Source organism: Callorhinus ursinus, unplaced genomic scaffold, assembly GCF_003265705.2.
Source record: "Callorhinus ursinus isolate GAN/ISIS: 27379988/994484 unplaced genomic scaffold, GSC_fseal_2.0 scaffold29, whole genome shotgun sequence".
Classification (NCBI taxonomy): domain Eukaryota; kingdom Metazoa; phylum Chordata; class Mammalia; order Carnivora; family Otariidae; genus Callorhinus; species Callorhinus ursinus.
In genome coordinates, this window is record NW_027397091.1 from 20,460,451 (window position 1) to 20,472,256 (window position 11,806).

General features: G+C 42.6%; 1 protein-coding gene across 1 annotated transcript in view; it reads left to right on the forward strand.

Moving 5' to 3' along the window:
- Positions 1-10,917: 10,917 nt before the first annotated feature.
- The window catches only part of LOC112828137 (probable cystatin-16), a 16,574-nt gene continuing 15,685 nt past the window's right edge, over positions 10,918-11,806 (forward strand). Inside the window, exons 1-2 of the mRNA XM_025877003.2 lie at positions 10,918-11,334; positions 11,545-11,640. Coding sequence (XP_025732788.1) covers positions 11,056-11,334; positions 11,545-11,640 — 375 coding nt within the window. The 5' untranslated portion in view covers positions 10,918-11,055. The remainder of the gene's footprint in view (positions 11,335-11,544; positions 11,641-11,806) is intronic.

The window sequence follows — 11,806 nt, forward strand, 5'->3', positions numbered from 1 at the left end:
CGTGGATATAGGGAGGCTTAAAGAACTGTAAGCATTTTGTCAATTGAGCACAGAGTATTAATCCCAAATAAAACTATATTTTCCTATTCTTAAAATGATAATCATACCTGCTGTTCAAGACTATTATCTGTTCACTCTTTCTCTCCTAAAAGATGAACTCTTTAGACTTTTTTTTTTCCTGCTCTTCTGTTACCCCCAAGATGGGCATGGTAGGATGATTTTATTTCTTCCTTCCTCTATATTTACTCCTTGAGTTTGAGGTTCATTTATTGTCCAAGGGAGTTCAATTATTCCAACACCATTCGTTGAAAAGAGTGTTTTTCTACCTTGAATTGCCTTTTACATCAATGTAAAAAATGAATAGGCTATCTATGGTTATATTTTTTGACTATTCTGTTCCATGTATTTATCTACCACTTTGCAAGAACCATACTCTAGCTGTATAGGATTTTGGGGTAGGTTCCTTGGGATTTTCACAACATGATGCATGTAATCATACAATGTTTCTAGGCATACATATAATCATGTTGTGTGTGAATAAGAAGAGCATATAGTTTGGTCATATTTTTATTCATTTTGACAATCTCTTAATTAAGATCACATATTTAATGTAATTGTCGATGTGTTTGGATTTAGCCTACTATTTTAGTATTTGTTTTTGTTTGCTACTTCTTTTTTAATTTTCTGATTTTGCTAATATTTCCTACCTTTCCATTCATTTCAAAAGGGCTTACCTTTACTTCTTGGAATGTTGCTTTAAACTCCTTGTCAGATATTGAATTATTTCAGCATTGGTGTCTTTTTTTAGATTGAAGTATAGTTGACACACAATGTTACATTAGTTTCAGGTGTACAAAGAGTGATTCAACAAGTCTATATGTTATGCTATGCTCACCGCAGGTGTAGCTACCATCTGTCACCATACAACGCTATTACAATACCATTGGTTATATTCCCTATGCTGTGCCCTTCATCTCCATGACTTATACTTCCATAATTGGAAGCCTGTATCTCCCACTCTCCTTTACCCAATTCACCCATCCCCCTATCCTCCCCACCCTGCAACTGCCATTTTGTTCTCTGTATTTATGGCCTGCTTCTGCTTTTTGTTTATTTGTTTGTTTTGTTTTTCAGATTCTACATATAAGTGAAATCATATGATATTTACCTTTCTCTGTTTGACTTATTTCACTTAGTATAATACCCCCCCCAGGTCTATCTGTGTTGTTGTAAATGGCAAGATCTCATTCTTTTTCTTATGGCTGAGCAAATTCCATTTTATATATATCACATCTTCTTTATCCATTCATCTTTCAATGGACATTTTGGTTGCTTCCCTATGTTGGCTACTGAAAAAAATGCTACAATAAACAGAGGGGTGCATATATTTTTTTTTAATTGGTGATTTTGTTTTCTTTGGATAAATACCCAGTAGTGGAATTACTGAATCAAATGGTATTCCTATTTTTAATTTTTTGAAGAACGTCCATACTGTATCCAATATGGCTGCATCTATTTACATTCCCACCAACAGTGCACAAGTTTTCTTTTTTCTCCACATCCTTACCAACACTTGTTATTTCTTGTCTTTTTAATTCTAACTTTGGTGTCTCTTAATTGTTTTCTTTTTCCCATGAGAACTAAAATTTTCTTGGTTCTTCATATGCTGAGTAGTTTTGGATTATATCCTGGATGTTTTGAAAATTATGCTGTGAGACTCTGTATCTTGTTCAAATCCTATAGGGAATGTTGATTTTTCTTTTTTCAGCAGGCAATTAACCCAGTTAGGTTCAGGCTGCAAATTCTGACCAGCCTTCTGTGGGTTGTGATCTTAATGTCAGTTCTGTGTCAAAGCAAGCCTCTGCAATGCTGTTTGGACCTGTATTGAGTGTGGGTCTTCCAGTGTCCAGTCCGGCTGGGTGATACTCTAACCCTTCATGCAGTTCTAAAAGTCTTTGGTGTGCTGTTTAAGATTAGACCTGCACTTGTGCAATTCAGGTTTCCTGCTTCTGAGATCCTCACTCCCTACTATCTTTCCAGTACTATCTGGTCCCCTGGACCTCCCCTACCCTGCTCTGTCATGCAGGCCCATAACTACAGCCAGTTCTGAGGTCACAGAGGAGGAGAGGAAAAGGAAGAAAGCAACAGGGGTTTGTTCACCTCTCTTGGACGAACAGCTGCTCTGATCAGAGGAGGCTCCCCTTCGGCAGCATTTTATGTATCTCTAGGATCCCCTGCCACTGCTGTTGTGCTCTCGGCTGCCACCACAGGATTGCCCCAGGGGTCAGGGCATCAGAGAGCAGAGAAAAGAAAACACAGGGACCACTCCCACTGTCTGTCTCCTGAGTGCCTTGCTTTCTCCTTGAGCAGGACTTCCCAGAGCTCTCTCTCCATACCCAGGTGCCCTCTTTTGAGTTCCTGGCTTCTTAAAACCCAGGCTGGGGGACACCAGAGGAAAAGCAATGATAAACCTTCCTGGTTCTTTGGTATTTCAAATTCTAATCTTTTGTCTATCTGCTACTATGTATGTTTCAGAGCCTCTGGGTGGCTGTTCCATACATTCTGTCCAGGTTTTGGAGTCGATTCTTTGGTAAAGTCAGGGTGTTATGTGTTGACTCTGTCTTACCTGGAACGAGAACATTCTCCTCTCCCAAAAGCCACTCTTCCACTAAACACTCTCTATCCAAGGAACCTCTGTTCTGGGGCTTCAGGCTTGTCTTCCTTCTTCTGGTAATTGACTACCTTGAAGAGAATGTAGAGGACCCTGCTTTTCCCTTCCCTTTGGGAATGCCTTTGGAAAAAAAAAAAAACAGAATTCTGACTTTCCTTGGGGACCCAACCCTTCCCTTGTCTCTAGCCATGGTAGTAGGAAGAACTGGGCCCACCTCTATCAGAGGTGGTCTGCTGTGGAATCAGGTTGATCAGTGCAGACCACAGCCCTACCTACACACAGGCAGGGACAGGCACACCTTCCCTAACTCCAGCCAGTGGTTGAGCTTCAGCTGTGTACTGGCCCTCCAGAACATGGAACCATTTCCCTCTTTCACAGGAACTTCCAGAAAGGCCTCAGTCTCCCTCTGCACTGGATGGGGGAAGGATATGGGGCTGGGTTGATGCAGCCAGCTTGCTCCAGGGCATGGCCAGCTATAGGACAGGGTCGATCCTTGGGGGAACAGAGCAGAGAGGATTCTGGGCATGTTTTCCAAGGGTATAGACCAGACTCAATCTTTTCTCATTCACACTTCTCATTTAGACTTGGTGCATGCTCCGTGGCTTTGCCTGAAGATTTCTCTGGCCACAGGGCACATTTGCCCATCATGGAATAGGCCAAAAGTGGCAGATGTATGCACTGCTATACATGACAAGACAGGAGCTGGGGACTCAATATTTTAGCTTGTTTGCCCCTCAGATGGGCTACTTCTGAGGCATATGCTCCATGTCCCCATCCTGCTGAGTTTTTAAAAAGAAGTTTTATTTTAAAAGAATCTAAAACTTACAGAAATGCTATAATTACAATGCAAAGAACTTCGCTCTTAAAACACTTGAGAGAAAGTTGGTGATGTGATGCTTTATCACCCTGAATATGTTAGTGAGTCATTCCTACAAACAGGCACACTTTCCTCCCTAACCACAATGCAACCATGGAGTCCAGAGATGAACACAGAGACATATCTCCTGCCTGATCCTCAAATCCTGACAAGTGCTAAGGGATGGTCATGCCTCCCCCACCCTCAACCAGTGGCAGAGCAGCAGGACATGTGTTTTGGCCCTCCCAGAACGAAGGACCTCTTCTCCTTCTTTTTTTTTTTTATTATTATGTTATGTTAATCACCATACTAAGTGCCCCATGACAAAAGGATGTAGAATCATGGGGCACACTTGCTCTTCCATCTGGAAAGGTCCCTTAATCTTTCCTTGACTTTTATGACCTTGACATTTTAAAAAATATTTTATTTATTTATTTGACAGAGAGAGAGAACACAAGCAGGGGAAGCAGCAGGCAGAAGAGGGAGAAGCACGCTCCCTGATGAGCAAGGAGCCGATGCGGGACTTGATTCCAGGACTCTGGGATCATGACCTGACCTGAAGGCAGACACTTAACCAACTGAGCCACTCAGGCACCATGACCTTGACATTTTTGAAGGACCATTATTCTGTAGAATTTCCCTAAATTTGTATTTGTCTAATGTGTGCACTAGCATGGAATCCTGGTAAGTGCTGCCCCAGTACAGAAACCTGTTTGTGGATCTCTTCTGGTCTGTGCCCACTGGCCTCAGTGAACACATATCTCCCACCTCCTCACAAGGTCCCAGCTCTCACCCTACCTTCTTGAAAAAGGAAGGCTCTGTTTTTCCTATGGTTGCCTTGCCAGCTCTCTTGGTCTCTCCCAACTTTTGAAATAGTAACAATCAGACCCATGCAGAGCTAAGGAATAGGAATGTCCCTGTAGAAATTGTGTTTATTCACTGGTTTATCATCCCAAGGGCAAGGCCAGAAACATGGGATGAGGCAGGAGAGCAGAGACTTAGTGGTTTTGGTCTGGGTTCCTTGAGCATCGAACTATGTTGGTGCTTGATCCTGGTTCTGACTTACAGCTGAATGACTGAGGAAAAGACCTTTCTTTGCACCATTAAAAAAACATTGTTATCTAAACTTTCAGGTCTCTCAAAAGGATAAAATATTCTTTTATTTATTTATTTTTATTTATTTATTTTTCAATTAGCCAACATATAATACATCATTAGCTTTTTTTTTTAAGATTTTATTATTTAATTTGCAAATGACATATCAGATAAAGGGCTAGTATCCAAAATCTATAAAGAACTTATCAAACTCAACACCCAAAGAACAAATAATCCAATCAAGAAATGGGCAGAAGACATGAACAGACATTTCTCCAAAGAAGACATCCAAATGGCCAACAGGCACATGAAAAAGTGCTCAACATCGCTCGGCATCAGGGAAATCCAAATCAAAACCTCAATGAGATACCACCTCACACCCGTCAGAATGGCTAAAATTAACAAGTCAGGGAACGACAGATGTTGGCGGGGATGTGGAGAAAGGGGAACCCTCCTACACTGTTGGTGGGAATGCAAGCTGGTGCAACCCCTGTGGAAAACAGTATGGAGGTTCCTCAAACAGTTGAAATTAGAGCTACCGTTAGATCCAGCAATTGCACTACTGGGTATTTACCCCAAAGATACAAATGTAGGGACCCGAAGGGGTACGTGTACCCCAATGTTTATAGCAGCAATGTCCACAATAGCCAAACTGTAGAAAGAGCCAAGATGCCCATCGACAGATGAATGGCTAAAGAAGATGTGGTATATATACACAATGGAATATTATGCAGCCATCAAAAGGAATGAGAACCTGCCATTTGCAACGACGTGGATGGAGCTGGAGGGTGTTATGCTGAGTGAAATAAGTCAATCAGAGAAAGACATGTATCACATGACCTCACTGATATGAGGAATTCTTAATCTCAGGAAACAAACTGAGTGTTACTGGAGTGGTTGGGGGTGGGAGGGATGGGATGGCTGGGTGATAGACATTGGGGAGGGTATGTGCTACGGTGAGTGCTGTGAATTGTGCAAGACTGTTGAATCACAGATCTGTACTTCTGAAACAAATAACGCAACATATTTTAAGAAAAAAGAAAAGAAGAAGATAACAGGAGAGGAAGAAAAGGGGAGTATGTCAGAGGGGGAGACGAACCATGAGAGATGATGGACTCTGAAAAACAAACTGAGGGTTCTAGAGGGGAGGGGGGGAGGGGGATGGGTTATCCTGGTGATGGGTATTGAGGAGGGCACGTTCTGCATGGAGCACTGGGTGTTATGAACAAACAATGAATCATGGAACACTGCACCAAAAACTAATGATGTAATATATGGTGATTAACATAACAATAAAAAAATAAAAAAAAGATTTTATTATTTATTTGACAGAGAGAGAGCAGCGAGAGAGGGAACACAAGCAAGGGGAGTGTGAAAGAGAGAAGCAGGGTTCCTGCTGAGGAGGGAGCCCGATGTGGGGCTCGATCCCAGGACCCCAGGATCATGACCTGAGCTGAAGGCAGACGCTTAACGGCTGAGCCACCCAGGCGCCCTACATCTTTAACTTTTCATGTAGTGTTCAGTGATTCATTCGTTGCATATAACACTCAGTGCTCATCACCACACATGCTCTCCTTAACACCCATCACCCTGTTAACCCATCCCACTACCCTCCTCCCTTCTGTAACCCTCCGTTTGTTTCCATGAGTCCAGAGTCTTTCATGGTTTGTCTCCCTCTCTGATTTTTTCCCATTCAGTTTTCCCTCCCTTCCCCTGTGGTCCTCTGTGCTATTCCTTATGTTCCACATATAAGTGAAACCATATGATAATTGTCTTTCTCTGCTTGACTTATTTCACTTAGCATAATACCCTCCAGTTCCAGCCATGTCGATGCAAATGGTAGGTATTCATCTTTTCTGATGGCTGAGTAATATTCTATTGTATATATGGACCACATCTTCTCTATCCATTCATCTGTTGAAGGGCATCTCAGCTCCTTCCACAGTTTGGCTATTGTGAACATTGCTGCTATGAACATTGGGGTGCATGTGCCCCTTCTTTTCACTCTGTCTGTATCTTTGGGGTAAATACCCAGTAGTGCAATTCCTGGGTCATATGGTAGCTCTATTTTTAACTTCTTGAGGAGCATCCATACTGTTTTCCAGAGTGGCTGTACCAGCTTGCATTCCCACCAACAGTGTGAGAGGGTTTCCCTTTCCCACAGAGGATAAAATATTCTTATAACAGGTGGTTACTCTTCTGTGTTCTGTTGAGTTTCAATGATTCTTTGGGAATGACTGATCTCAAATGTGATATAAGAATTGGACACCCAGGCAAGCATCAGGTGTTCTGAGATACATGGCAGAGCTTTCAGAGGGGCTAACATTAGCCCCTGGTGGACAACACTGCTCTAGAAAGAGGCAGGAGTGCTGAGGCCAGCTGGGAGACCAGAGGAGGACAGCCAGCAGGTTAGAGTTGGTTATGTTTGGGGAAGGGGTTCTCTTCCCTCCTGTTCCCCCTGCTGACACATGGGCACTGGAGGGTTGCACCAGCATGTGTGATGGGAGCAACATGGCCTTCCCTGCAGAACCATATGTTTCTCTCTTTTGTAATTCAGAATTTTCCTGAGCCCCTAATATGTATATATAATGTTTTTTATTTTAACAAAAGATACATAACATGAAATTTATTGTTTTAATCATTTTTAATAGTACATTCCATTGGTATTAAGTACATTCATATTGTTGTGCAACCATCACCACCATCCATCTCTAGAACCTTCTCATCTTCCTAAACTTAAACTCTGCACCCATTAAATAGTAACATCTCATCTCTTCCTACCCTCTTTCCCCTGGCAACTACCTTTCTATGTTCTGTTTGTATGGATTTGAATATTCTAGGTACTTCATATAAGTGAAGTCATACAATATTTGTTCTTTTGTGACTGGCTTATTTCACTTAACATAATGCCCTCAATGTTCACTCATGTTATACTTTGAGACAGAATTTCTTTCTTTTTTAAGGCTGAATAGTATTCTGTTGTATAGATATACAATATTTTGTTTATCCATTCATCTATTGATGGATATAGGTTGCTTCAGACTTTTGGCTATTGTGATTAATGCTTCTTTGGACATGGATGTGTACATATCTGTTCAGTCCTAAGCCCCATTCTCGGGCAGTAACTGTTGAAGTCCAGTAGAACACCCAGCGGCCCTGACCTGGGCAGCTCTCTGCTTTGTCTATGAGCCTCCAGTGAGTCCAGTCACCTGGAAGCCTGACCTTCATAGGGAAGGAGGGAAATGGCCCTGCTGACCCTTCCAGGGGCAGTGCTAGACCCTGAACCAGAGGCCAAAGACAGAATGAAGAGAGCTTTAAGATAGAGCAAGGTTACAAAGTTCAATGCTCTTTCAAGTGGAATGAAAATTTTCTTCTTTTTACACAAATCTCCTGAAAGTAAAAGATTATAGGAGAATTTCCCAGGAAGCAAGGACCATATCACTTCTGCTTCAGACTCTGCCCACCAGGCTCACAGGGCCCAGGCATTCTGTAGATGGGCCATATCCAAATCTGAGAGGCACAAGAGGGTGGCCAAGGGAGGTTCCATCTACCTATAGTTACCCACCAGGGTACAGGGGCCACCGGATTGAAAGAAAGCCTTCACCAGGACTGCAAATGGCCTTGGAAGACAGCAGCTCAACTCAGCACATCCTTACCTGCTCCTTGATGCTTAAACACCTGGGGACTCAGCCTGGTCTTCATGGTGAGAACTTAGGCTGTGGGTACTACTTATTGCCCCTGGGAGAAACAGGTGGTGAAGGACACTACCCTGGTGTGGAACTATATTATCTCTATCTTGCTTGACTCAAAGCAAGGCCTGGAGAGGAGAATGGGGTGAGAGGGCACCAGGGTGTGAGTGGAAGAGAAGGAGGCAGTGGCTTTCAGTGCCCTGGGGAAGAGGTGTTTCTTTCCTCAAATGGGGGACAAAACCTGGAGTTCAGCACCTGCCAAAAAGAAGAGCTATAGCAAATATCCTAAGATTTCAGCAGAGACCATGAAGGGCCACATCCTGCTTGTAAAAGTCAATTAGAAATAGACCACTTTAAGAAGTGCCACTTTGAATCTTCAAAGAACTGAAATGAAAGAACTAACTACCTAGAATTCTATAGGCAGCAAAATTTTTCTTCAAAATTGAAGGTGAAATAAAAACATTCTCAATCAAAAAGGAGAAGAATCTTAAAAGTTTTAGAAGATCAAAAGGGTTCAGAGTATGTTTTCTGTTCACAGTAGACAACTGCAATAAAAACTCAATTTGAAAAACTCTAGGTCCTGTAAATTTAGTAGTATATTTCTAAATAAGCCAAGGGTCAAAGAAGAAATCACATAGGAAATAAGAAAATACTTTGAATCAAAAGATAATGAACATATGGCATAACAAACCTTCTGAGATGCAGCCAAAAGAGGGCACAGAGGATAATTTATCATCTTAAAATCCATGTATTAGCCATGCTTGAAGGACATAGGGGGGAGGGGGAAACTTTGCTGAACCCCTAGGACAAGGGCTCCCAAGGAAGTACAATTGTTTAGTGAGAAGATAATTTTTGAAAAATAAAAACACAAATGAACAAATTAACTAACTAAAAGATGTATTATCAAGGTCCAACCACAAATAAATCCTTAAGAGAGTTCTTCAGGGGACAAGAAATAACCCCAGTGAAAATAATGTTGAAGGAATGATGCAGAGCAGAAGGGTAAATATGTTGCTAAATCCAATTAATTTAAGACAATCATATTGTCTTATGGGCTTTTTGAATATATAGAATTTAAACACCTGACAACAATAACACACTAGGCGGGCAGGGAGTTAGGAGTAATAATGTTCTAAGGTCTTTCCACCATCCCTGAAATGGTAGAAGTACTAATTTACAGTAGATACAAGTAACTCAGTGATGCTTGTCACAATCACTAATGGTACCACTAAAAGAAGAGTAAAGTAAGGGGTAAATAAAACCGCTGAGAGGAAGAAATGGAATAATAAGATCTTGAATAATTTAAAAGAATGCAAGAAAGGAGAAAATAAGGAACAGACAATGAGATGAATAGAAAACAAATAATTATATGGCCAATTGGAATCCAAACATATCATTAATGGTAATACTAGTTGTCAGGGATCAGTAATACAAGTCATTGTAAGTGGAATAAATCCTCAAAATAAAAGACACTTAGACTGATTTTAAAAACTGTTTGCTGCTCACAAAGCCACATCTTAATGATTAGGACACCATCTGTGAGCAAAAAGATGAATAAAGACATATCATGAGAACAATAATGAAAACAATGCTGATGTAGGAGCTCTGACATCACACAAAGCAGATTGCAGAGCAAGAGGATTTCCTTGGGATAAAAGGTACAACTAACTCATAATGGTAACATGGTTGACCACCAAAAAGGTGTAAAAATTCTATTTGTATAAGCACTTAATGACAGAGTCTCATAATACATAAAGCAATCATTGTGGAAAAGAAGAACAAATTCACGATCAATCACAGTGAAAGATTTTAACACATTTCTGAGCAACAGACAGAAAAGGAGACTGAAACCCAAACCCAGACCAAACCAAACAAAACTCAATATAACAAAATAAAGCAAAAAATGTAAGTATATGGAAGGTTTGAACAAAATGGTGTACTGAGAGGTATCTAACTCCTAAAAAATACAGAATATACATTGTGTTCAAGAACATATAGAGTGTTGGCAATATTCTGGGCAATAAAACCTCAACAAATTTCAAAGAAGATAAATAATAGGATATTTTCTGACTACAGTGGACTTCAGCTGGAAGTCATCAGGAGAGAAGATGATTGGAAACTGGCTATGGTAGTAATTAAACGACATAGTCACAATAGCCCACAGATCAAGAAAGAAATCACAGTGAAATTGAGAACATATTTTGGAGGGAGGGAAAACTAATCATACCAGACTGGAAGGATGAAGCCAGATGTACCTTCTGGCAGAGGAGGGTCAGGACAGTGGATTAAACACCTCCCCAACCTTCCTCATTGCCGGCCGCACACCCTGTACTTCCCTGGGTCTGGCTAGTGGTGGGCTCCAGCCAAGGTTGTAGGCAGGCTTGACAATGGCCTCCAGCCCCAGAAACGGACTCATCAGGGTTCCCAGGAATCTGTGTGACTCTGGCAGTTGATGCACTGCCGTGGGAGCAAACAAGGTGGATACAAAGCTCTGGAGGAGTGGGGCTGAAATAGCAGCTCAGGCAGGCAGCCCTGGAAACACGCAGGAAACAGAGCATGTTGCATGCATGCCCTGTGTCCAGGGTTTTTGTGACAAGGGGTGATGATGTGACCCCATATTCTGCTTTCTGTTTGGTGATGTGGGAGCGACAAGGCAGGTAGATGGAGAGGTGGAGCTGACCAGAGGCACCAGTCAAAGGGGGGAGGTCAGCAGCTCTGAGGGCAGGGTTGTGTGGGATCTGGAGATGTGGAGGGCAGCCCAGCAGCTGCTGCCACCCCCTCCTCCCATGTGTCACCAGTCCTTGGTGCTGACAAAGGACAGCATGTTCCTGAAGACGCCTCTGCTTCTGGGACTCATTGTGCTGGGCACCCATGTCTGGACCATTCAAAAAGAATTTGTAGACATTTGTAAGAACCATGATTATTTTGTGGCATCTGTGGAATTTGCTCTGGCTTGGTTCAATGATGACAACATGGAAGAAGACTCATACAAGTTGTTGGAGGTCGGGCAGGCCCAGCAAAAGGTGAGTTCGATCATTCTGTCCATGCCCAGATTCTGGTCCCTGCATGAACAGCCGTGAGCTGGGTGCCATGCCAGCAGGGCCCTGATAGGGAGGGTCTCACCTCTGCACCACACTCCTGAAGAGACTGGGTGTGGCCCCTTCCCTGCACAGCACCCACCAGCTTCCCTCAGTCTTTCCCATTTCCTGACCCTCCGCCTCTTCCTTGGACAGCAACCAGCCCTGGACACCTGGAGGCCACAGGAGCTCGTTGGGGTGGTCTCCAAGCCCCTGTGCCCTGTCCTAGCTCAGGGTCTGGTGACCCTGCAAGTGAGGCTGGGTGTTCATGAGTGTGTGTGTGTGCTCGCACACGCACATGTTCGAGAGTGTGTTGTTGGTGTGTGTTGGGGCACGAGTGGATATCATGTGTCAGTTGCAAAAACTGAGCCCAAAAGTCAGCTTTCTAGATAATTCCAGTTCAGTCCAATGAGAGGCA